Source organism: Mus caroli, unplaced genomic scaffold, assembly GCF_978045245.1.
Source record: "Mus caroli unplaced genomic scaffold, Mus_caroli_1 scaffold_12, whole genome shotgun sequence".
Classification (NCBI taxonomy): Eukaryota; Metazoa; Chordata; class Mammalia; order Rodentia; family Muridae; genus Mus; species Mus caroli.
Window position 1 is genome coordinate 50,482,714 of NW_028227267.1, and position 26,336 is coordinate 50,509,049.

Genomic DNA, 26,336 nt, shown 5'->3' on the forward strand with positions numbered 1-26,336 from the left:
AAGGAGAAGGGCATGAATGTCGGTACCGAGTGCAGTATAAACACTAAGCAAAGCAAAGTGCTTATTCCCATGATGTTTGCCTGGTAGAGGAAAAGGCGGACAATAAGCAAACGAATCACTGATGCTGGGCAGTAATGGGTACCACAGAGCAAAATGAACCAGGGAGCTGGGATGGGGCTCGGGAGGAGAGAGAGAGACAGAGAGGGGGAGGAAGAGGAAGAAGAGGAGAAAGAGGAAATACAGAGAGAAGAGAGGGACCCAGCAAGATGGCTCAGTGGATAAAGGAACCTACCACCAAGCCCAATGACCTGAGCTTGATCCCCAGAATTCGCACGATGGAAGGAGAAAGCTTATTTCTGGTCATTTTTCTCTGACCTCCACACATGTGCTAGGCACGCCTGTACACACTCACAACACCAACTTTTAAGGAGGGGCTGGAGAGATGGTTCAGGAGTTGAGCACACTTGCTGCTCTTGCAGACTGGCATTCGGTTCTCCCTACCCACAGGCAGCTCATAGCAATCTAACTCCAGTCCCAAGAGGCCTGCCTGATGCCTCCTGGTGTAACCTCTGAGTGTACCCACACACACTTGGCATTCACAGACACACACACACACACACACTCAAAAATATTTCATAAAGCGTCTTAAAGGAAGAAACAACTCTCTGCTCCCTCTGCTTCCTTGTTCGGTTCTGGTGCTGAGGATCGAACGCAGAGCCCAGCACATGCTAGACACACGCTCGACCTCTGAGCGACACCCCAATCTCACAAGAAAGACCATTTTGACCCATCTCCCAGAGAGGTGCATGGAGCAGGTCTGTGAACATCTGGGGAAAGAGCCTTCCTGGTAAAAGAACAAAACAAACCCAAAGCAGCAACACACCAGGCAGCACTTAGCCAAAGCAAGAGCAAGCTTGAGTGCAGCAAAGACACCAAAGAGGAGCAGGCAGGAAGTCAGGCAAGGCAGAACACTCGGGCACGGTAGCAATCTGAGTGCTTCGGCCCAACTCTGACTCTTCCATCTTTCAACACAGATGTGACACCATCCACTGAGTGTCCACCCCTCCTAGAAACTGCCACAAAGGGGCTGGTGAGATGGCTCAGCAGGTAAGAGCACCCGACTGCTCTTCCAAAGGTCCTGAATTCAAATCCCAGCAACCACATGGTGGCTCACAATCATCCGTAATGAGATCTGACTCCTTCTTCTGGTGTGTCTGAAGACAGCTACAGTGTACTTACATATAATAAATAAATAAATCTTAAAAAAAAAAAAAGAAACTGCCACATACATTGCTGGATATATATTTGCCTGGCTCCTCTACCACACTACCAATGACATTTCAGCTCCATGTTTTATAAAGCCTGCTACAATCAATAAAAGTTTTCTTTTTGTTTTTTGCTTGTTTGTTTGGGATTTGTTTTATTTTGGTTTTTTTGTTTGTTTGTTTTCTGTTTTAGTGTTGTTGTTATTGTTGTTGTTGTTTTCGAGACAGGGTTTCTATGTGTCGGCCCTTGCTGCCCTGCAACTTGCTCTATAGACCAGGCTGGCCATGGACTCAAGAGATCTGCCTACCTCTGCCTCCCAAGTGCTGGGATTAAAGGCACTTACTTCAGTGACAGTTTCTCAGCTCAGATTTTTAACCATTGTCCTGATTCTGTGTTCTGCAGGAAACTTCCTGGTGACTACTCTGTGTTCCTGTGGCTTTTCACTGTGCTAAGAAAAGGGGGTGCCTTCACAGTGACCAACTGCTGGTCATAGCAATTATATATACATTGCTCATCACTGTACCCTAACACCTGGCATGTCAATTTCTTTTTAAATTAAACATGATTCAGCTTCCCGGAAAATGACCGAACTCCAGGTCACAGTGATCCTGGGGAGGCATTGCTTGTAAGAACTAAGGTAGGATAGAAGGTCGAGGGAAGGGGGAGAGGGGGGAATCAAGGGGACATGAGAAGGGAAGGAGTCCTCACACCAGAGTCTACTTGAAATCCCGCACCAGCTGATGGTGGAGAATTTTGACACAACTGAGAAAATTTGCCACAAAGATCACCTAAAGGTACAACATTCCTTCCATGTAGAAATAGTTCAAATAATGTTAACATTAAAATGGACCATGCTTATAAGGCCTTTTAGTTTAACCTCATTCTTTTCCCCCAGATGCAAGCCTGTAATTTTTTGAGGATCTCACTAGTATGATTATTAACTGTGTTTGTAATCAAAACACATTTCTTAGCTCCCTTGTGAACCATGATCCACCCTATGATCTCATTACCAGAGAGGAGGGGAAAGAAGTTCTTGGCAACTCTTTGAACCACATCACTTCAGAAACCATGCAAAGAATGTAAATGGGTATTGTTGAGAGCTCAAGAGCAAGCTTTTCTAGAGATGCCCACAACCACATTTGGGTAATTAGCCCCTTTTCCTAAGTATCTTTCTTCCCCTTAATGGTCATGCTCAAACCTATGTTAAAACCTTTTGTTTAGAAACTCCAACTTTGGGGGCTGGAGAGATGACTCAGCCGTTAAGAGCCCTTGGTGCTCTTGCCAAGGTCTGGGTTCAGTTCTCAGCACCGACACGGTGGCTCACAAACCATCTGTAACTCCACTTTCAAGTCGTCTGATGCCCTCTTCTTGACTCTGTGGGTACCATGCAAGCTAGTGGTTCACTCGACGTATATGCAGACAAAACACCCATACATATAATATAAAAATAAAGTTTGGACTGGAGCAGCTCAGCAGCCAACAGTCAATTTTAAGGACCAGAGTTCAGATCTCAGCACCTCTACCAGTTTGTTCTAACACCTATACTCCAACTTCAAGGTCTCTGACGCCCTCTTTTGGCCTCTATGGGTGCCTGCACACACATCTGTGTAAATAAACTCACATACACATATACAAAGGACACACATATAAATAAAATAACAAGAAACTCCAAGTCTCCGGCTGCAGAGAGGACTCAGTGGCCAGTGTGTGTGGTGGACTTGCAGAAACCTAAATGCTATTCTCAATACCTATTTCAGGTGGCTCACACACACCTGTGATCCCAGAATGCAACGCCTCTGTCTTCTGTACCACCCACACGCACATGCACATAGCCACATAAACGCATACACATAATTAAAAATAAAACAAATCTTTTAAAACATTATAGTGAATGCCAGGTGTGATGGTGCATGCCTTTAGTCCCAGAACTCATAAGGCTGAGGCAAGTGGCTCTCTCTGAGTTTGTTTGAGCCTGGTCTACAATTTTTTTTTTTTAATGCCAAGCCATGGTGTTTAATCTCAACACTCAGGATACAGAGAGAGGCGGATCTCTGTGATATAGAGACCAGACTGGTCTAGTGATATATAGAGTGAGACTCTGTCTCTCTGTCCCTTTGTCTTTCTCTCTCTCGTGTTTCTCTCTCTGTTCCCCCTCTGTCTGCCCCTCTCTCTCCTCTCTCTCTCTCTCTCTCTCTCTCTCTCTCTCTCTCTCTCTCTCTCTAAGATGAGACCTGGCTTCTCCTGAACGGAACTCTTCAAAGAACTCCTCAGGTGGCTGCAGATGCAGCATGGGTCTCTTGTTGACCCAGGACCAAAGGAGCCCAGGACAGACCCAGAAGGATCGCAGGAGCCCAGGTCAAGCCCAGAAGGCCCTCCCTCCTCACTCAGCCCATCTCCCTTGTTTTAAAGTGCGGTCCCACCCACAACACCCTTCTCACTACCAAAGCCCCAGCAATTCTCTATCCAAGCCCTCATCTCTGTCCCTAAGGCCACTCACTCCTTTTCACTGCTCTCCATGAGGACTCCGGTTTCTGTTCCTGAACGAGCCTCTCCACCTTCCTTCTCACATTCTTTCCAAACACACTCTCCATGTGGCCACCAGAGTCCTCCTTGGAACGAGCTGTGTTCATTTCAGGACCTCTCCTCTCCTTTAACTTCACCTGCTTTGCAAAAAACCAGCAGCGCCCCTACCCTCAAGATCCAGTCCATATTAGGCACCATGTAGAGCCATCTTCATCCCAGGCCACCTCGCTGCCCAGCCCACATTCCAGCCATTCAACTACCTAGAACTCTCTGAATATTCCACACACTGATGAGTATCTGCTTCTCCACAAATAGGGTTTTCACTGAGAAATTAGCTGCATGTCTCCTCAGCTAAGACTCATGCCTGACCTGAGCATGACCCTTCTCTTCTAAACCTCTCCTCCCACAAAAAAAAAAAAAAAAGTTCTGCCAGGAATGGTAAGTCAACACTTGAAATAACCAGCAATGGGGAGACTGAGACAGGAGGCCAGCCTGGGCTACATTTTCAAAACAAAATAATAAAATAAAACTAAAGTTGTCCTCCTGGCTTCTGTCATGCCTGTCACCACACTTACACTACAGGGCACACTGTTGGATGGCATGTCTATCTGTCTCCCTTCTGCCCTGTGAGGTCTTGAAAGAACAGGGATGTCCGTTATTATTCTTTCCCAGCACCAAGTGTAATATCTAGCACATAGTATGCCTACATCGTGCTTCCAGAAGAACAGAATAAATGAGGGCTGTATATTAAAGTCTTTCTCTTGTTAAACATGAAAAATTAGCTTGAGTCCTCACTTAGGCCGCTTAGAATCTCAGCATCTGACTTGTGCCATGAGCTTATGAAACGGTAACGGAAGGACCGAGCTTGTGAATCCTGTCTGTGGAGTTACTAAAGACAGAACAACGTCCAGATACGGTCTGTGTAATGACTCGTGCACATGACCACTCGGGAGAAAGCCAAGCGCATTCCTGTAAAGTAAAGGCCTGCAACACAACGAGATACCAGCTTCAAGCATCAATAATCAATACCTTACACTTGAGTTCAATGTATGGTTTTCACAGTGTGTGTGTGTGTGTGTGTTGTGTGTGTGTGTGTGTTGACACAGTATAACCCTTGGCTGGCCTAGAACTCACTATGTAGACCAGGCTGGCCTTGAACTCAAAAAGAGTTCACCTGCCTCTGTCTCCAGAGCACTGGACTTGAAGGCCTGTATCACACACCACCCTGCTTATTTTGTTGTTTTGTTTTGTTTTGTTTTGTTTTGTTTTTTAGACAGGGTCTCGCTACATAGGCTAGGCTAATCTAGAACTCATGATAAATCCACTTTTACCTTCCAAATACCAGAATTAGAGACAAGAGCCACATGCCCAGCTTTTTCACCAGTTCTCTCAGATACGTTATCTAGAACTCCTGGGCTCAAGTAATCCTCCTGCCTCTGCTTCTAGAGCAGCTTCATCACTGCACCCAGATTCCCTGGCCCTCAGGTCATCCTCACATTATACTGAAAGTAAAGGCTCTCTGCTCCTTGCACCAAGAAGCACACAACTGTTGGGCTCAGCCTCAAACACAAGTAGAGCACACCCTTCACTCTACCAAGGTTATCTTAAAAGTCTGCCTTTCGGGCTTTGGTCTGGCCGTCAATTTAGAACAACCCCAAGGTTAAGGTCAGGATCAGATCCACATACTAACAGGTCTGGGCAGTCATCCTGCCAAAGCCACAGGAAACAAAGCAAAACAAAACAAAACAAAACACAAAAACCTGACATCATCATTCCCACCTCTCATCCCACATCCACGAAACACACTTCGATCCTGTCCCTGCACACAGGCAGACTTTGGCTCCGGAGGACTTGGTGGCTGCACTCTCTTTGGTCCACACTGCCACTGAAGCATGGGAAAAAAAAAAATCAAAGAAGTATCCCTAGAGGGGTCCAGTAAAAGGCTCTCACCTGGCCTCAGCCTAGCACCTTGGGAGGGAAAGTTGTTCAACACTGAGGAACGCAGAGAGTTTGAAACCAGAGGAGACTCAGGAGATGACAATCAGGCCTCAGAGGGGACTGCACAAAGGCAGCAGACCTCCTCAGTTAATGGCAGCTCTCCAGCTGGGACCAAAAGCAGTAGAAGTGCACACAGGACTTGCTCCTGCCTCAGGCCCTGAACTCAAGCAGGAACCTTCCACTGAGAGCTCCAAGACAGCAGATTGCTACAGATGTGTGCTAACCATCTGTCTCTTGCACCTTGAGTGTTTTGAATATAGTAGGTGCACAATAAACCATTTTGACTGACATACATAAACACACACACACACACACACACACGCTGCCCTGAACCCACATGCAAACCCCGTGCCTTTTACTGACAGGGGAAGTCCACAGATTCTCAGTAGCTATGGCTACTTTGCATGCTTTCTGGTACAAGTGTATGTAGGTGGCTGTTCGAGAGTTTGAGTACATTCCTATTCTCAAATTAGAGACATCAGATCAGAGGGGAGTGACAGATGTAGGTAGGTATAATGCCAGAATCAAGAGATGACAGGCAGCTGTCACAGGTGGCACAAATAGACATCAGGGAAGAATAAAGCCCAGAGAACTAAAGTCAACAGTCCGAAGCCCCTAAAGAAGCAAATGTTCTTTCCTACCCAAGGAGCCTGAGGAGACCTCACAGTTACAGAAAAATCAAGATGTGTTGAAGGCCAGCCTTTGTGATTTAGCAAGACCCTGTCTTAAAAGGAAGGAAGGGAAATGGGAAAAAGAGGCTGTGCAGTAATAACCCTGAGTCATCAGAAGAAATGTCAAATTACAAAGACAAGCAAATGCACCACTGGTTTAAAAGAAATGTCAGCAAAAGTGGTTAAATAATAGAAGCCTGTGGCTTACAGTGATGCAGTCACCTTAAAAATATCACTTAGAGAATGAGCACTCTCTACACAGCTATGTTACTTTTTGCCACATCTGAGGAGCCCAAGACTAACATAACAGATCCTAAAAGGAGGTTGGACAGTGAGTGACCTCCTAGGTCACACAAAATTGCCACGAGAAAAATTACAGACCACACCAGACACTTCAGGAGAAAAGCCTCCCGCCTGACAAACATCCCCCATGCAGAGATCCGAGTAGGCCACAAACAAGTAAATCACACACACACAAAAAAAACAGTCAGTTGTTTACATAGCTGTAAAGCAGGGGAATGGAGGATGCGGAGCACAGACAGCAATAAAGAAAGCAAAAGAGAACAGGAAATAAGGTTAATGGAGTCAGGCCAGTGAACAAGGCCCTGGTGTAAAACTCCTGCACTCCCTGGCACTGCTCCTCTGCAAACAGACAAGAGTGTCTGCGCTTCACAGCTGAAGGATCACAGTCATCCCCAAGGCCATCACCCTCTGAGAAGGAGACTGGAAAGAGGGGAGTATGGGCTAGCCGGCTCCCAACACCTCTAACGTGGCTCTCTATTCATACAGAATTTAAGAGAAGAAAACATGAAGATAGATCGAAATGTCTACAACTCTGGCCCATAGAAATGCTCCTGCAAACTGCTTCCGAGCAACTTGCTTCACCAACAAAACTCACACAGACTAAGGTGAAGAGATGAAAACATGTATCCTGGGCTGGAGAGCTGGCTCAGTGGTTAAGAGCACTGACTGCTCTTCCGAAGGTCCTGAGTTCAATTCCCAGCAACCACATGGTGGCTCACAACCATCTGTAATGGGATCTTCTGCACTCCTCTGCTGTGTCTGAAGACAGCTACAATGCACTCACATAAATAAATAGATCTTTAAAAAAAATCACGTCTCATGCAATAGAAACCAAAATTGACCTGAAGTACCTGTACTTTTATCAAACAATACAATTCAATTAAGAAACTTTAAAGTCTCTGGGTGTGATAGCACAAACTATTAATCCCAAGCATTCAGGAGGTGGAGGAAGGTGGATTTCTGTGAATTTGAGGCTAGCCTGATCTACACAGACAGTTCCAGGCTAGCCAGTACTACATAGTGAGATCCTATCTCAAACAGCAAACAAACAAAACCCCTACAAAGTTGAGGCATGAGGGTCACATGAACCCAAATTTTCGAGAACCGCCTGGGAATATAAAAACTATAAGGCATCAGATAAAATCAAAGCCACAGTGATAAAGAGATCAATCCAACAAGAAGAAATAATAGAAGCTAGAGAGATGACCCAGCAGATGAGATATTTACTGCCTTGCCAAGGACCTGGATTCTGTTTCCAGCACCCACCTTGTAGTTCACAACTACCTCTAACTCTGGTTCTGGGGGGAATCTAATGCTCTCTTCTGGCTTCCTCAGGCACCGCACATACATGATCCATACATACATGCAGGCAAAACACTCATACACGTTTAAAAATATGTATTTACATATGAAATTAATCTTGCCAGGTGATAGTGGCACACACCTTTAATCCCAGCACCTGAGAAGCAGAGGCAGGTGGATCTCTGAGTTCAAAGACAGCATAGTCTACAGGGTAAATTTCTTTTATAAATAAATAAATAAATAAATAAATAAATAAATAAATAAATCTTTCTCTTTTTTTTATTGTCTTTCTTTTGACACAAGGTCTCACTATATAACCCTGGCTACCCTGGAACTTTCTATGGGACTGGACTTGAACTCACAGAGATCTGTCTGCCTCTGCCTGTAAGTGCTGAGATGAAAGGCAAGGGCCACCGCACCTGGCCTAATAAATAAATCTTGAAAAGAAAGAGGAAAAGGAGGAAGAGGAGGAGGAGTGCCCAGGTCCCACCCAACATTCAGCTAGCTGAGGAAGATAACAGGGTGGGTTGGTGATCAGGGTCAAAAGAGATCGCTTAGACAATTTAACTCCCTCTTGCTATTCAGGGGCCAAAAGCTGATAGCTTCTGGCAATTAACTCCTGCTGAATGTAGCAGGAGAATTAGAAAAGAAACTTAGTTGCTTGGGCTCTTTACTCTGACTCAGGCATCTAGCTATCCAGGCAAGAGGCTCAGAGCTCCTTAACTCTCCATGAGCCAGAGAGAAAAGAAAAGAAAGAAAAAAGTCAGGTGCGCACATACATACACACACACACACACACACACACACACACACACACACACACCCTCTGAATGAAGGAGAAAAGGGCTACACTACCACTTTATTCTTGTTCTTGGTTTTTATACCTTCTCAGGATAATTGATCACATGGTTTTCTAAGTACTTTTACATCCCACAAGTTCATACTAAGTTTAAGGCAACAGTTCGTGTCATAGGTCAATAAGACTTAAGGAGTTACCACAGAATTGTTTACATATCTTTCCATTAAGACTAGTACCTAACTAAACATTCATTTTGTATTTTATGGCACCACAAGCTCATTATAAGTTTAAAGCAACAGTTTTCACATCACAAATAAGCTGGGTTTTGTCAAAAGACTAATCATGTCCCTTGTGTCTTATTATTTTTGAAGTCTTGTATAAACTACTCCATCATTTATTTCCTGTCCTTGTACCTATAATAAATTGCTCATTCCCAGTTTATGACCTATAGTTACCAGATAGTGGCCTCGTTCCTAACCTAGAAAGAATGTTTTTCTAGATTGTAAATTTGTTCCACACCTGTTTTCTTTTCCTAGTGCAATAAGCCCATGACACATGAGGGTTTGCAGAGCTCTATTTGCAGCTTTTATTCTACAGGGGGTTTGAGAGTACTTATATCAATTTAGGAATTCTATAAAATTATTATCAGGAATTATGAAATCATCAATTAGTCTATACAACATTACTACATGAGAATACATTTTCATGTTGATCTGCAAGAAATTTGCCAAATACAGTTGGGTGGACTAATGCCCAGGAATCATCGGGCTATGTAATAGTGGCAGGAAAGGCATATCAGTAGTGAGAAGCAATCCTGGGATGAGGTCTCTGAGGACACTGCATCTCAGAGTGCACCCACTGCAGTCATGCAAAACAGTGGGCCATCTCCAGAAAACTCATTTGTTTGCCATAGCCTTTCCTAGATGGCTTCTGACAGAGAAGGAGGAGGAGGAAGAAGAAGAGGAGGAGGAAGAGGAAAAAGAGGTGGAGGAAGAAGAGGAAGAGGAGGAGGAAATAATTGTAAATTCCATCACCTCTGACTTTTACAATCTTTCCACTCCTTCCACAAAAATCCCTGAGCGTTAAGGAAGGGAGTATAATACAGGCATCCCCTCTAGCAGCACTGAGAACTCCTCAGTCTCCTCTTCGCTGCACTTTGACCAGTTGTGCGTCTCTGTGTTGATTTCCATTTCCTACAAGAAGCAGCTTATCTGGTGAGAGTTGAAAGATGCATGTAGTGGTTCAGTGAGAATCCCCTCACAGGCTCATATATTTGGATACTTGGTCTTCAGTCTGTTTGAATATTTAGGAAGGATTAGGAGGTATGGCCTTATTGGAGGAGGGGTATCACCAGAAGCAGGCTTTGAGGTTTCAAAAGACTCATGCCATTTCAAGTTAGTTCTTCCTCTTGCTTTCGGATCAAGATATGCTCTCAGCTGTTCCTTCCACAGTGCCTTTGTCCTACCATCATGGACTCTAATCTTGAAACCCTAAGTCCAATTAAATGTTTTCTTATATAAGCTGCCCTCGGTCAGTGGTGTTTTGTCAACACAATAGAAAAGTAATTGACACAATGTGTTAATCTACAGGACTAGCAGTAGGTCATTAGAAGTCAGTTTAATGTATGTTCATTTAGCAGAGTAATAGTAACAGGGACTCCCCAGGCCCTATGGCCTATGTAGCCACAGGGCACAGCCCTGATAACAGTGCCAGGGATGGGTTCCATCAGATGGGATATGTCATGTTTGTTTGTTTGTTTGTTTTAACATGTATGAGTGTTTTGCCTACATGTATGCCTGTGTACCACACATGTGCCTACTGCCCATGTAGGTGGGGGGAAGGCATCAGATCCCCTGGAAATGGAGTTATAGATAGTTGTTTGTTGATCTCCCGTATGAGTGCTAGATATCAAGCCAAGGTTCACTGGAAGATCAGCTTGTGCTCTGAACTGATGAGCCATCTCGCCAGCCCTATATCAAATGAGCTTGGAACCAACCAGAGAGTAATCGGTTACTCCTCTAACATCCCTGCCACTATTGTACTTTGACCGGGCAGATTGTTACTGTCGTTCTTAGGGTTTACATCTGGGGAGAATGGCCGTTGTTTTTCTCCTCCAGTCATATGCACAGCACCTTCCAGCACTAGGAAAGCTAGGCCAATAGAGAAGAAGCTTCCGGGTCAGTACTACCCTGACACTCATGTCTGTGGTGTCTTCAGGTGGTGTCTTACCGTCATTCGGAAGGGAACCAATAGCCTGTCATGTTTGGAAGTCTACGGTACCTCACTGACTAACAACTCCAAAAGGTGTAACCCATTCCTGGCACCAGGCTTTTTATTTATTAGCCTGTGGTGTCTAGCAAGGACTAGACTAAACAAGAAAAAAATCCCAAATAAATCAAATCAGACACAAAAAAGAAACATTATTAGAGAAGTGTGGAGGATCATTATGGAGGAATATATGACAAAAACTGGAAAACCTAGATGGGAGAAATGGCTAGATTTCTGAACACATGTAATCTACCAATGGAGTCATGAGAACACACAAAACCTAAGCACACCACTAACAAATAAGAAGAGTGGATCAGGGCTGGTGAGATGGCTCAGTGGGTAAGAGCACCCGACTGCTCTTCCGAAGGTCCAGAGTTCAATTCCCAGCAACCACATGGTGGCTCACAACCATCTGTAACGAGATCTGGCGCCCTCTTCTGGAGTGTCTGAAGACAGCTACAGTGTACTTATATATAATAAATAAATAAATCTTAAAAAAAAAAAAAGAGTGGATCATAGACTAAAAGTCTCTCAAGAGCCGGGCGTGGTGGCGCACGCCTTTAATCCCAGTACTCGGGAGGCAGAGGCAGGCGGATTTCTGAGTTCGAGGCCAGCCTGGTCTACAAAGTGAGTTCCAGGACAGCCAGGGCTATACAGAGAAACCCTGTCTCGAAAAAACCAAAAAAAAAAAAAAAAAAAGTCTCTCAAGAAAAAACTCACGTTCAGCAAAACGGACTCAGTAGGTAATGGCTGAGTTTGAATCCTGTGACCCACATGGTGGAAAGGCAGAACAGACTCACACAAGTTGTCCTATAACCAAAACACACACACACTCGTGCATGCACACACACATTGAATCACTTTCTCTTTTTTTTAGATTTACTTATTTTTATTTATATGAGTACACCGCAGCTGTCTTCAAACACACACTAGAAGAGTGCATTGTGTGGGAATTGAACTCAGGACCTCTGGAAGAACAATCAGTGCTCTTAACCACTGAGCCATCTCTCCAGCCCATTAAATCACTTTCTAGTGTAAGTTATTTACGTAGAGAAAGAAGAAAAGCAGCCCACTAGTAGACAGATTTGCTGCTGAGTTCTGCCAACCTAGAGACTGAGCCCAGTACCTCATACCTGCTAATAAACAAGTGCTCCACCACTGAGCTGCTCCCCAGCCCGTCACCAACTGTGTTTGTTGCTGTTTTGTTTGGAGGGGCTGAAGAGAAAGACTATGGAAGATAGGGAGTAGGACAGTGGAGGATGGGGAAGAGACGGTGGAGGATGGGGCAGAGGACTGTAAAACACTGTCTCTGGACTCCACTTGTCATTGCATCCATGAATCCTCTGCAGTTGTGGTTGCCTGCACAGGAGCTGCACAAGGTGAAGCCAGGCAACCCTGAATCAAGGGTTGGGGAGGGGCTCATGTCCCTGAGAGACTGGAGGAGGAATTCTTTCCTTCAGTGGTCCAACCACTGTTGCACCACCCATGCACCAGTAAATAACTCCCCACCAATGCTCACATAAACAAGCCTTACTAAACTCAGCAGGGGCCAAAAAAAAAAAACTGGGAAAGTGGGAGGGGGACTTTTTGAGAAAAAGAGGTGGTTCATAAGAGTGGGGGGAGGGCAAAAGAAGTGAAAATGACCCAAATTAATTGTATACATGTATAAATTATCAAAATTTACTATTTTTAAAGACACCCTTTCCCAGGCAGATGGTGAGGCCCAACATCTGATTTATCTTCTGACTCCATTCACAAACTGTGGCACAGGCACACCCGCACCACAATTAAAGGTGTGTATACAGAGAAATAGAGACAAAGAGACAGAGAGAGAGACATATTACAGGGCTTGCACACTAGGTCACAAAGCAAATTGAGACCAGGCCCAGCTACATAGTCAGACAGAACTCATCTTATAAAAAAAGAGTAACCTTGAACTCCTGATCTTCCTGTACCCCACTACCATCACAAGCAGTGGGATCCAGGTATGCACCTCATGCCTCTTATAGAATACAGTATGAGACCTGCTGGCCATAAGAAGGCATGTGAAGAAATGGGGACACTGACACATGGGAAAGGGAAGTCAAGCTGTCCCTGTTGTCACATGACACTGCAGTACACACAGAAAAACTCGAGACTCCAGCCAAAAACTGTTAGAACTGACAAATCCAGTGAGGTTACAAAATACAAGACCAGCTTTTTTAAAAATTGCTTTTTTACACATCAATACTGAATGAAGTTGCTGGAAGACAAATCAAGACCTATTCTCATTCAGAACAGCTGCCAAACACAAGGCACCCAGAATAAATGTGGGCAAGGAGATTAATGGTTTCTACAATGAGAATCACAAAACAAGACTAAAAGCTAAGGAGGATATGCATAGGCATACCACACAGACACAGACACACAGACACACACAGACACACACAGACACACACACACACACACACACACACACAGGAGCCAAGCATGGTGGTGCATGCCTTTGATCCTTTGATCCCAGCACTTAGGAGACAGAGGCAAATGGATTTCTGTACTTTTGAGATCAGCCTAGTCAACACAGAGTTCCAAGACAGACGGGACTATATGGGAAGACCTTGTCTCAAAAGAGAAGGGAGGAGAAGGAGGAAAAGGGGAGGAAGAGAAGGAGGGAGGGAGAGAGAGAGAATAGATTGCAGAAGTGCTACAATGTCTGTATTGCCCAAAACAACCTACAGAGCCAGTGCAGACTACACAATGACATTCCCCTTCACAGATGGGGAAAGAAGCACGCCTGATGGAAGACGGCGGCACAGCATAAGGACCTGAGTTCAAATCCTCAGAGCCCACACACAGATCTGGGCATGGTCACACTATTGGTGGCAGACAAGAAGCATCACTGGGCTTGCTGGCCACCAGCCTCAATCCAGGTTCAGAAAGTCACCTTGTCCCAGTGAGTCTCAGTGGAGTAAGTTAGACAGAGAGAGAGCAAAACACCTGACGTCTCCGTCCAGGTCTGCTTGTGCAGATACACAGATTATTTTTTTGTTATTAAATCACAAAATTTACATGGGAGGGGAACTTAATAATCCTGAACAGAAATGAAACTTGGGGGGTGGAAGCAGGTTTGAAGCCAGCCTGATCTACACAGCAAGTTCCAGGCCAGCCAGAGCAGCACAGTAAGACCCTGTGTTAATTTTTTTTTTAAGGTAATAATAGAACAGTGGTGGAAAAAAGAAAAAGGAGGAAGAGGGTTCCCAGAACCTGGGAGGGGTGAGGAAGGCAGGGTGGGATGTGTGGGAGGAGGAGGAGGGTTCCCAGAACCTGGGAGGAGAAAGGAAGGCGGGGTGGGGCGTGGAGGGGGGATAGGAAGACTGATAGACCGAGGGAGCAACTGGAAAGAACAAATCACTTCGAAGCTTATATAGCACAGTCAGACTACAGCTGGCCAGAATTGACTGAGGACTTTGAGCATCCCTAACACAAGGAAATGACAGCACACACATGACATGACAGGCATGCCCATCACCCGGCTGGTGAGGATGGATTAAAATGCCACACTGGTGCTGGAGAGATGGCTCAGCCATTAAAGGCTAGGCTCATCCCATAAGACATACAGCTACTCTGTATCAATACATATGTAATTAAAAATCACTCATGAGGGCTGGAGAGATGGCTCAGCGGTTAAAAGCACTGACTGTTCTTCCAGAGGTCCTGAGTTCAATTCCCAGCAATCACACGGTGGCTCACAACCATCTACAATGGGATCCGATGCCCTCTTCTGGTGTGCCTGAAGACAGCTACAGTGTGCTCATATGCATAAAATAAATAAATAAATAAATCTTTTTTTTAAATCACTCATGAACCATGCACAGTGGCACATGCTTATAATACTAGCACTTCAGAGGTCGAGCTACAAAGATGCCAAGGTCAAGGTCAGAATGGGTACTGTGGTGAACTCCAGGTTCATCTGTGCTATATAGCAAGACCCTGTCTCCAAAAAAAGGAGGAGAAAAGGAGGAGGAGAAACCAAAACTCCTGAAAGTGCATAAAGGGTAACTACCACAGTGCACCATCTACCCATGACCATCTCTAAATCTAAGCAGCCCAAACTAGTGTACTAGGCCATAGACAGGCCTGCAGCAAGGACATCTGATAAATGGTAGGAGTTACGGCAATACAGGTACAATGGCATCACCCTACTTCATTAAAATATATATATATATATATATATATATATATATATATATATATACTTGAAGAACTATTAGGAAGAACATGCCAATTGCAATAGGCAACCAGCATTAGGGAACACGTGCTGCGCTGCTTTCTTCCTTTTGCAGGGGGTGGAAGATTCAAGATAAGTTTTGTCTGTGTAGCCCTGGCTGTACTGGAACGTGCTCTGTAGACCAGGCTGGCCTCAAACTCAAAGAAATCCACAGACTTCTGCCTCCTGAGTGCTGGGCCTAAAGGCGTGTGCCACCTTCATTTTTTAACACTATATTAAGTTAATCCTTTGTTTGCTTGATTGTTTGTGACATGGTTTCACTGTGTAGAGCAGGCTGGCACCAGAAACCCATCTAGTTGCCTTCTGGAATTAAAGGCATGCTCCATCACATCCAACCTGTCTGCTTGCTTTTTGAGACAGGATCTCTTTCATGCAAGGCTGGCCTCAAACTTGCTAAGAAAGAAATGACCTTAAGCTACTGGCCCTCAAGAAACCTCGCAGATGCTGGGGTTAGAGGTACTAAGCAATGCACACAGTTTATGTTGTTCTGGGGAGTCAAAGCATACCCTCATACGTGCTAGGCAAGCCCTTTAACTGGCTACTTCCCCAAACCTTAAACTACATTGAACTGACTTTTCATGCAAAACTTTTTAGGAGTAGCACTGGCCAGTGAGCCTGGAGCTTCCAACTGAGGTCTTATTAAGCTACACTCCCGCAGTGCACATTACTTTTTACAATTAAAAAAGCTGTTGTAGGCAATCATTTCCCAACTCTTCCTCCTTGGCTGGACTCACACCCCCACTTCTGCCCAGTCCTCCACCATCACCAATCCTCCCCCATCTCTACTTACAGATGCAGGCAGCGGCTAGCAGGCGGCCAGCGGCATAGGGAGCGCCACAGCTCGGGAAGAGGGGCTGCACCATGTAGTTGGCAAAGGTGATGGCAATGATGGCCTGGCTGGTGGGTTCAATGATGAGCAGAGAAGTCCAGAGGCGGATGAACGCAAGGAATTCCCCGAAGGCCTCCAGGATATAAGCATAGCTGGCCCCGGATTTCTTAATGGTGGTACCCAGTTCAGCGTAACAAAGGGCCCCAAAGACAGAGAAAATGCCCCCGACAGCCCAGATGACCAGTGAGAGGCCAAAAGAGGCACTGTACATGAGCACACCCTTAGGGGAGACAAAGATGCCGGAGCCGATCATGTTCCCCACTATGAGGCACACGCCGTTAAGCAGGGAGATCTCCTTCTTCAATTTGACCTGCTCCGCCACTGGGCTGGCCCCATCCCCCAGAGCAGAGCCATCGACGGCCTCGTGCTGAGCAGCCACTTCATACTTGGTGCTGTTGACCATGGCGAAGAGAAGGAAGACCTTCACCAGCTTGCTTGCATTGCCCTCTAAGGAAGAAAGAAGGCTGTGTTGGTCACTCTGCAGAATCGCTCCCTCCCACACCACAGGGCCCAAGGCAGTCAGCACCCACCAATCCAGACACCCTCCTCACTTCTGTCTCCCCGCAACCTTTTCCCCCAAGGCATGTCAAAATGACCCCGGCTTGGCTTTTCCCCCACAAAAGGGGAAAGCATGCTAGCCTTAGGATGTAGCATACCTTATTTATCAGACAGCTGAACCCTCAGCCTATTATGGCATGAATAATAGGCAGGGCAGGCATGAATGAAGCAGTTTGGTAAAACTTTTCTGCCTCCCCCTGACCCCCAAAGTCTCTCCCCTCTGATTTCAGTTTCAAATGTCCCTGCGCTGAGATGCCTGCATGAAGAACCAACCCTAAAACCAACTGATTCGCTAGATCCTCTTTTTGCTGATTTGCTGTTCTTCCCCCTATGGAGTCTGTGTGCTGGGCTGAAGCTTTTAAAGCGCTCCTGCTACGGATGCACAGCCACCTCCCTGCTCCAGAATAGCCATTAACAAATGGTCAGCTGGCATCTTAGATGTTGGCAAAGCCCAAGCAGCCCCACCCATCCTAGAAAGAAAAAAAAAAAAAAGAAGACAGGAGATTGATTCTCTTTGTACTGCTTTTCCATTCCCAGATACCTGTCCCAGCCTCTAGCACCCCAGGCCTCCTGCCGCCAAATCTCTCACATCCACACCAGCCAAAAAGTAGGAATGATCTTTCAGAAGGATGGCCCAAACACACAGCAGAACCCAGAGAGGACTGGAGGCAGTGGGTGGTGGCTGCCCACCCACCATAGAACTGCTGGAGACATACCAAAGCAAACCAAGGAAAAGAAAGAGCTAAGGCCAGACAGCAGATGCCCTGAAATACAGAGCTAGAGACAGCTGCACAGCTGCACAAAATAGGAAAGCAATCAGACAAATGGCGAAACACTACAGCCAGAGGCTCTGGAGCTCGAGGAAGTGACTGGACAGACAGAGAACAGCAGAGGGTTTAGCAAGGGGACAGGGTGGGGCACACTCACTCCCTGGCTCTGGATATAAGGAGGTTCCCACAGCAATGGCCAGCCACAGTCTCTGAAACAAAGAGGCACACACACCCTCCAAGAACAGAGATCTGACAGCTCCTCCTTCCTCCAGCAGTAAGAGGGAAACCCAGACAAACGCCTACCCGCTTTAAGTCAGGTCAAGAAGGGAGGAGGTGGTGAGGAAGCTAGGAAAGGAAGGGGTGAGGAAAAGGGAGAGGAGCGTTAAGCAACCCTCTGGGTCCAAGGTTCACGGGCCTTTCACATCTGCGAAAGGGGCAGCTAGGAGCTCCTGGCTCAGCACTTTCTGTGATAAGAAGGTGCTCGATCAGGACTCTCCTTTGTCAGCTCTGCCCCGGGACAGGAGGCCCAGAGGAAGGGACAGCTAACTAACTGGGTGTGCTCTCTGAAACCCCGGAGAGTCTAATAAGTTACCAAGTACAGAGCACTGGTGGCACAGACCTCTCCCCATGTGTCCTCCCTCCAAGGCCCACCCAAACTTCACTTCTCTCTCTCACTCGAAACAAGAAAGGCAGGAAGGTTAGAGAATGGGACGCATTGTTCACAAGCTGAGATTGGCGGAAGTACAGGAGTGGTTCAGACGCCCTGTGTGGCGCTCTAAGTGAGAGCTCTGAACACTTCCCCATGCAAAGAGAGGGGTGGCTGCCTCTAAACCGGAGCATCACCCCCAAAGTCTGACCCTCAAGCTTTTTCAAAAGAAATATGCCGGGCGGTGGTGGCGCACGCCTTTAATCCCAGCACTTGGGAGGCAGAGGCAGGTGGATTTCTGAGTTCGAGGCCAGCCTGGTCTACAAAGTGAGTTCCAGGACAGCCAGGGCTATACAGAGAAACCCTGTCTCGAAAAACCAAAAAAAAAAAAAAAAAGAAATATGGTTCAGAAATGAGATCAAACTTCTAGATCCAACTCCATCCCACCAGTATGCTCTTTCATCTTAGGGAAACACAATACAACCTCTGGAGCGCCTAAAACTTCCTATGAAGGTCCCAGTACAAGCTTTCCTCCATTTCTTAAAAATATATGGAGGCCCAGATGTGATTGGCTCATACCTGTAATCCCACATTCAGAAGGTTGAGACAGGAGGGTCCTATTTGGTTAAGGCTAGACTGGAGACACCATGTCAAAAGTGGGGGAGGGGGGTGCCAAGATGAAGCCCACGATGGAAGGAGAAATTTTCCTACTGTTCTACGAGCGTTCGCACTCAGTATAATAAAAAAATTAGCTGAGCACCGTGGTACAGACCTTTAATGTGGTACAGACCTTTAAACCCAGCACTCTGGGAGCAGAGGCAGGGAGCTCTCTGAGTTCAAGGATCAAGGACAGCCTGGTCTACAGAGTGAGTTCTAGGGCAGCAAGGGCTATGAGGAGAAACTCTGCCTCAAAACAAACAAACAAACAAACAAACAAAAACTAACATAATAATAATATATGTGTGTGTTATATATATATATAGAAAGCTGGAGTATAGCTCAATGGTAGAGCGCTTACCTACCCCCAGGCACAAAAATAGTGTGGAAATAATGTTTCACTGAACTATGCTAGACAGGCCCAGAATAAACAGAAAAAGTTCTACAATTTGAAATCACAGTTTATTCTACCTTTATAATCGACTTTAACTCTGGTATACTGAGCCTTTTTTGGCAGCTTACCTGTTCTGAAACCCAACTGTGTGTCCCTTCTTCTTCTACCTCTTCTTCACTCTTAGGTTATTCTACAGAAATAGACAGAGACAGCTCATCTCTATGCTCACTCACCTTCCCATCCCAACCCCTTGACGTTTTTAGCTAAACCGAGAAGGGATGCTGGGCTTAGGCCTCCCAAAGACCGTGCTTTGAGGATGGAGAGATGGCTCAGCAGTTGTGAGCACTGTTCTTGAGAAGACCCAAGCTCCACACCCAGCACCCACATGGCAGCTCACAAGTCCAGTTTCAGGAGATTTGATGCCCTCTTCTGGATTCCATAGCTACTAATACATACACGGTACATAAACACATGCAGGCAAAACACCCAATACACATAAAAATGAATTTTTTTAAAAAATTAAAGATTGAATTTCTCACAAGGAAGCCCTACATACAAATCCGTCTTGAAGACACTGCCCTTTCCTCCCAGCCTCCCCTGAAACACGTCCACGATGGTAGTGCTAACACTGCCTGAGTTCTTGTCCAGGCCAGACAACCCACTGTGCATTTCAGGGCATTATCCCGGTGGAAAGTATGCAGCCAGGAAGCAGGTACTACACACTCTGTAGGGTGCCAAGTGGAGAGGAGGCAGGCAGTGAAGATCACAGAGCTGTGCTGTCTCCTCAGCTTCCAGCTCTCTGGCCCGCCATTGTCTCTGGTCACCTGACCGTCCCTTTAGGCAGGAAGCCACCCCAGGTGGCTCCCTAATGAGTTACCTACCTAGGGCGGACTAAGATTAGATTGGAAAACAACCTGCAGTCTTTAGGGGGACAGCATGGGTGGAATCACTGTCACTGCCTTCCGGCTGCACCTCCCATTGTCATTTTGGGTGAAAAAGAGAAGTGACAATGTCTACCCAGAGTGCTGTGACTTCTATTGAAGACACAGAAACACACATCAAGACACCTGCCCTTTTAAGATCAAAATGCCCTTGCCATCAATGGAGTTCAGACTCAAATGTGAATCCCTGGAAAGAAGAAGGGAGAAAAGGATGTGAGGGTCCAGGAGGTCGAGCTCATAGTTGACAACAAACAAAGAAACATACAACAAAACATACAACAAAAACCAGTGAAGTCCTTAAGGAATTGAAGGATGGATGGAACCCACACCCCAGCAAACAGCATGCCCTAGTGGTCTCTCCAGGAAGTACAACAAATGGAATCCTCATTCCAGCTGCCAGTAAGCCCTCTGCAACCAGGCAAGGCAGGCTGCCTGCCATTCATGGAAATGCCCCCTCTTTCCTCAACCACTGCCTAGCACCAAAGGCAAGAAGACACCCCTTTTGGCTCTCACTGTAACGCTCCCGCCATTCTAGAGGAACTCAGCCAGGGCAGATTTTACAGACGCTGACACACTGCTTGTCATTTTCCCTTTCTTTTGCTGTGCTCATCGCTTAGGACATCACGGCTATTCCAGAAAAGAATACACTCATCCTAGAGCCTAAAGAAGTTCCCAGTCCAGGCCTTCCAGGGAGCAGGCAGCAGAACCCCAAGCACGAAAGGCCTGGCAGAGCAGCAAGCCAGTGCTGAACTACCATGCTTCATGCTTCAACAGCACCACCAGAAATGCCCTTCCTCTGGGAACCTACACACAGCTCGGAGTCTAGACTCCTCTGCCAAGCTCAGTGAGCTACTGTGAGAACACCCTCTCTCCCCTGAGAGACCCCAAGGCTTGCCTTCCGCTCTTCAACTGCGTTGCCTCCCTTAACAACAGAAACAAAACAGATACATGCTAGTGTGGTTGGATTCCTCACCAGGCCTCCATAGCTGCGTAGCCCCTCCCTCTCCAGTTCTCCATTTGTTTTTCTATATCCCACTATAGCTCAAACCGTCCCTTTAAAAAAAAAAAAGTGAATTTAAGAAAAGAAAACTGTTTACTGCTCTGACCAGAGCTTCCATTAACTAAAGCTGAAGTCTCCGGACAGAGAGCTCTACCTAGACAGTGCCAGGGCTGGGGGCCAAGAAATAAGGTTTTTCCTCTCTCTTTGGCCAATTTTCAGGTACTCCATCCTCCCCCCTGTGCTCCCTACACTTCCACTGCCCTTGCTTCTCCGCCTCTTACCTGTCCGGAAGACCTCTGGGCAAGTGCAGGGAGGAGGGGGCTAGCAGCACACTGGGGTGAGGGGTGGTAGTTAAGAGAATGGGGGGTGTGACTTCAGCAGCTGTTGACACGGAGGAGCAGAAAAGGCAGAGGGTGCCTGGGACCGAAATGGAAAACAGGAAAACACATGTGTGACTCTGGCCGGCGATGGGGAGGGGCCAGAGGACGAGCCGGAGCTGAGACTGCCTGGTCAGACAGGGAGGACCTCAGAGCCTGCTGCCACCCGGGCATCTCCTCTGCCGGGCTCCTCCTCCCCACCTCAGCCCAGAGCCTTCCTTGTGGCCCTAGCTTGCTGAGTAGTTAAGTGCAAAGGAAAGCGCCCTCCTGAGCCTCTCCTCCACTCTGTGTCCTAAAACTCACCAACCTGCCTTCTGGGCTTATTACTGCCTTTGATCTCAAGATCCCACCGTAAGGCCAGTGAAACGCTGCCGTCCTAGCTCAACAGTTTGTGCCATTTCAGCATCTAAAACAAACCAAGGAGGCCAACAAAGGCCACCTGTGGGTACAGACAAGTTTGGACTCAGATATCAGCGAGCGAGGTCCCAGCTCAGATCTCTAATTGGCTGAGGAGTTGTCAACAACGGGTCTGAGTTACTAGGTAAAAACCAACTAGGCCTGTGCCACCCTGGGCCATTCCTAAAGTTGGCAGCCTTTCAAACCACTGTTATTTAAATATCTGTTAAATGTTTACTTTGCAGAAACAGAGAAAATGTGACCCTGGACTGAAAACGAGGAGAGGTCTGGGGAGATATTTCTGAAGGCAAAACTGCTTGCCTTCAAAACCTGACAAGCTCATCTAAGCCCCGAAACCCACAGAGGACAGAGAAAAAAAGCCACTCCCAAAAGATGTCCTCTGGCCACACGTTAATGCAGGGTTTACCCCTCTATCCCACCCCCCGCCCCCTGCACAGTCAGGTCTCTGTGAGCTCCTGTGAGTTTGAACCCAGACTGGCCTGCATGGTGAGTTCTAGGACAGACAGGGATACATAGAGAAACTTTGTCTCAAAAAAAAAAAATTTTTTTAAAGTTGTCCTCTAGTCTCTACACATGCACTGTGGATACACACACACACACACACACACGCACGCACGCACACACACTAATAAAAAAAAAGTGTTTAAGGGGCTGGAGAGATGATTCAGAGGTTAAGAATACTGGCTGCTCTTTCAGAGGACCTACATTCAATTCCCAGCACCCACACGGCAGCTCACAACTGTCTGTAACTCCTGTTCCAGGAGATCTGACACCCTCACACAGACATACATGCAGGCAAAACATAAAATAAATAAAATAAAACTTTTAAAGTTTAAACTAGACGAGCCTCTTTATATTCAGAATCAAAAATATCATTCCTTGGTAGGCATATTAAATCAGTGAAAATGTAGACCATACAAATCTGTGTCCAGGGGAGTGGCACTTCACAGCACCAGAAGTATTTGCACAGTCCAGGTGTGACTGTGGCCTTCGGGCAGCCAGCTGTTCCGTAAATTACTCCAGATAAGGACTCAAGAATTCAGGCTGGGGACTAGAGAAATGGCACGCACTGCTGATCCACAGCCGCCTCAGGCACCTCAGGCAGCGCCTGACTGCCTGCATCTCTGGCCTCTAAGGACTCTTGCATTCAAGTGCAGTACTCACGCACAACTCTAGCATCACTAGATGGGGAGCCAAACTATATGATACCAAAAGGCAGAAATCCGAAATCCCTGGCACGAAATCAGAAGTATTCCAAGGAAAGTGTGATGCTCTTTTAGATCCCAGGCCACTTCCTGGCTGACCAGGAATCTTTAATCTTACTCTGGGGACAAGCCCAGGGTGTCAGTGAGGGAAGGTCACAGGAAGAGAGACAGAGCTGCCCCTGCTTCCCCTCACAGAAGGGGGCCTCACGGCGGTCTCTCGCTGGGACCACACCACCACAGAGCTTTTGCAAAGTCTGCGAGATTGTTTGACTGCTCCCCCTGCTGAGAACATTCTTCTCCGTGACACTTTTCATTCCTGGTACTATTTGTCAACATCTCTGCCAAGAGCAGATAAGCATCATAAGAGCTCTGTTCCCCACAGTACCCTAAGAAGGCGGGGGACGGCACACAAGCCATCAATATATGTAAAAAGAAAGAAAAGAGAGAGAGAGAGAGAGAGAGAGAGAGAGAGAGAGAGAGAGAGAGAAGAAAGAAAGAAAGAAAGAAAGAAAGAAAGAAAGAAAGAAAGAAAGAAAGAAAGAAAGGAGGGAGGGAGGGAGGGAGGGAGGGAGGGAGGGAGGGAGGGAGGGAGGGAGGGAGGGAGGGAGGGAAGAAAGAAAGAAAGAAAGAAAGAAAGAAAGAAAGAAAGAAAGAAAGAAAGAAAGAAAGAAAGAAAGAAAGAAAGAAAGAAAGAAAGAACAATACTGTCTCTCTGATTCCCCTGGCTGGCTAGGCTCCAGGGTGGGTCCTTGAATTTGCCCCCCAGGCAGCCCAGGGTTACTACCCTAACATCAGCATCAGAACCGCCCCTTCACTACCCCTAGGTTAGTTAGAGTAAGGAGAATTCACAGATACTTGTTCTTTCCCATGTCGGTGCATTTATGGGAAAGAGTGTGGTTATCACTTACCGACTTGGCAGAGCACTTACCTAGCAAACCCAGGACCCTGGGTTCCGGCTCTTAACAGCCTGTGCAGGTGGAAATCTGCGAAGTTTAGGGCTAGACATGGTCATTCAAACTCAGCGTTATGGGTGTGGAGGCTGAAAGATCTGGAGTTCAAGGCCAGCCTCAATACATAGTGAATCTGAGGTTAGTCTGGACTGCAAAGAACCTGTTTCCAAAAAAAAAAAAAAAAAAAGGATAGAATAGAAAAGATGAAGGAAAAACTGAAAGGAGGGAGGACAGGAGAGACAGTTCTGTGGGTGAAATGGCTAAGCAGCTAAGAATGGTGGCTGCACACACAGCAAGACCTGCGTTCTAGTCCCAGCTCCATGGTAAAAAGCTACTGTGGGTGGAGACAGATTGCTGACTCTTGCTGGCTGCAAGCCTAACTCCAAATAGGGTGAGAGACCTTGTCTCAAGGGAATATACCCTGCATCCTCTGATGCCTGTTGTGCACTGGCACAAGCACCGCCCCCGGGCCACACAGAAACACACACACACTCATACATACACACACACTCATACACCACCCTCAACATACATGTACACCAGAAATAAAATTGTCTTTGTTTAGCTAATGGAAAAACTAAAAGGCCCACACCTAACGCTCTTTCCTGGAGACCCTCATCTAGATGAGCCCATCCCCCTCCACCGGCGGACTCACCTTTGCCCCTCTCCCACGCTTCCTCCCCAGCTACTCTCATTTCACTGGAGCCCCGTCCCGCACCTCTCTCTTTTGTTGGGTCTTCCTCTTGGTCTGTGGCGCTAAAATATCGACCACTCAAGACCCAACCTAGTCACAATTACCCGGCTTGCCCTCGAATGGGCAAGCGCTTACCAGGGCTGGGCTCTTCCCTTTTATCTAAGAAGCTCGAGAATAAGGAACTGTGGTGAATGAGAGCGAAGGAAGCAAAGGTCTGAGATCACAGAGACCCTGCGAGCTGACCCCGGGCCCGGCCCCGCGCCTGCTCAACGAGTCCCCGGGGAATGAAAATGACTGCGGATACCCTTAGAGACGTGTCCTCTGCCCCAGGCACACTCAGCTTCCTCTTCCCTCCCTCCCAGTCCTGCCCGAGCTGTCAGCCAGACGCAGTCTGACCAAAACTTCCAACCCTAGACAGTCCAACCAGCCGAAGAGCTGGCTGAAGCTCGGGAGAAACCCAGGCCGGGAAGCCCCGGGGGCAGCGGGAGACAGGGGCGGTGCCTGCTTGCAGCCGGGGGGAGGGGTCCCCGAACTTTATCTCTGCCTACCTCTGTGTTCTGACTCTCCGCCCCCTCGGGGAAGCTGTTGCATCAGATTCTAGGTCCCAAATTAAAGAAAGTGACCACGGTGCCCCGAAGGTGTCCTGAGTAGTCGCCAGGAGGCAGCACTTAACCAAAAATAGCGGCTGCAAGGGAGACACGAAAACTGAACTTGCACAGTGAACCTTTCATCAAGCCCAAGCAGAGGCAAAAGGGAACTCTGAACTTGGCAAGCTGGCACACGCTTGTATTTCCAGCACTTAGGAGGTGAAGACAAGAGGGTCAGAAGTTCAAAGTCATTTTCGGCTACATTGCAAAGTTGAAGGCCATCCATTCTCAAAAAAGAAAAGGAAGGATTTTCTTTGTTATTTATTTATTTATTTATTTCATGTATGTGGGTACACTGTCACTGTCTTCAGACACACCAGAAGAGGGCATCAGATCCCATTACAGATGGTTGTGAGTCACCACGTGGTTGCTGGGAATTGAACTCAGGACCTCTGGAAGAGCAGTCAGCGCTCCTCACCCGGTTCTTTTTTTTTTTTTTTAATTTATTTATTTATTATATGTAAGTACATTGTAGCTAGAGGACATCAGATCTCATTACGGGTGGTTGTGAGCCACCATGTGGTTGCTGGGATTTGAACTTACTTTTTAAAGGATCTGGAACACAGCAAATGCGGGAAGCCTGGAGTCCTAGTACTTTCGAGGCTGAGCCAGGAGGACCCTGTACTGGAGCCCAGCATGAACTACTGTGCAAACCTCTGTCTCAGGAAATAGAAAACAAAAGAATATAGATATGCTTTGTATAGGTTCCTGCTAAACAGAGGTTTGTAAATCATATTTCTTGCATAATCCAGCCTTGGCTTTTTTGAGGGAAAGAGTGGGGTCTAGCTTAGTAA

At 46.7% G+C, this 26,336-nt stretch overlaps 1 protein-coding gene across 9 annotated transcripts in view; it reads right to left on the reverse strand.

Moving 5' to 3' along the window:
* Slc7a7 (solute carrier family 7 member 7) overlaps nt 1-25,578 on the reverse strand; it is a 48,409-nt gene extending 22,831 nt beyond the window's left edge. The window contains exons 1-4 of one of the 9 annotated variants that reach the window (XM_085828628.1): nt 25,444-25,578; nt 24,180-24,361; nt 19,440-19,501; nt 16,188-16,733 (exon numbers count right to left, since the gene is read on the reverse strand). In XM_085828628.1, the coding sequence (XP_085684754.1) occupies nt 16,188-16,689 (502 nt within the window). In that variant the 5' untranslated portion in view covers nt 16,690-16,733; nt 19,440-19,501; nt 24,180-24,361; nt 25,444-25,578. The other 8 variants (XM_085828627.1, XM_021181364.3, XM_021181365.3 and 5 more) reach the window with 8 other exon arrangements.
* Between the last annotated feature and the right edge of the window lie 758 nt (nt 25,579-26,336).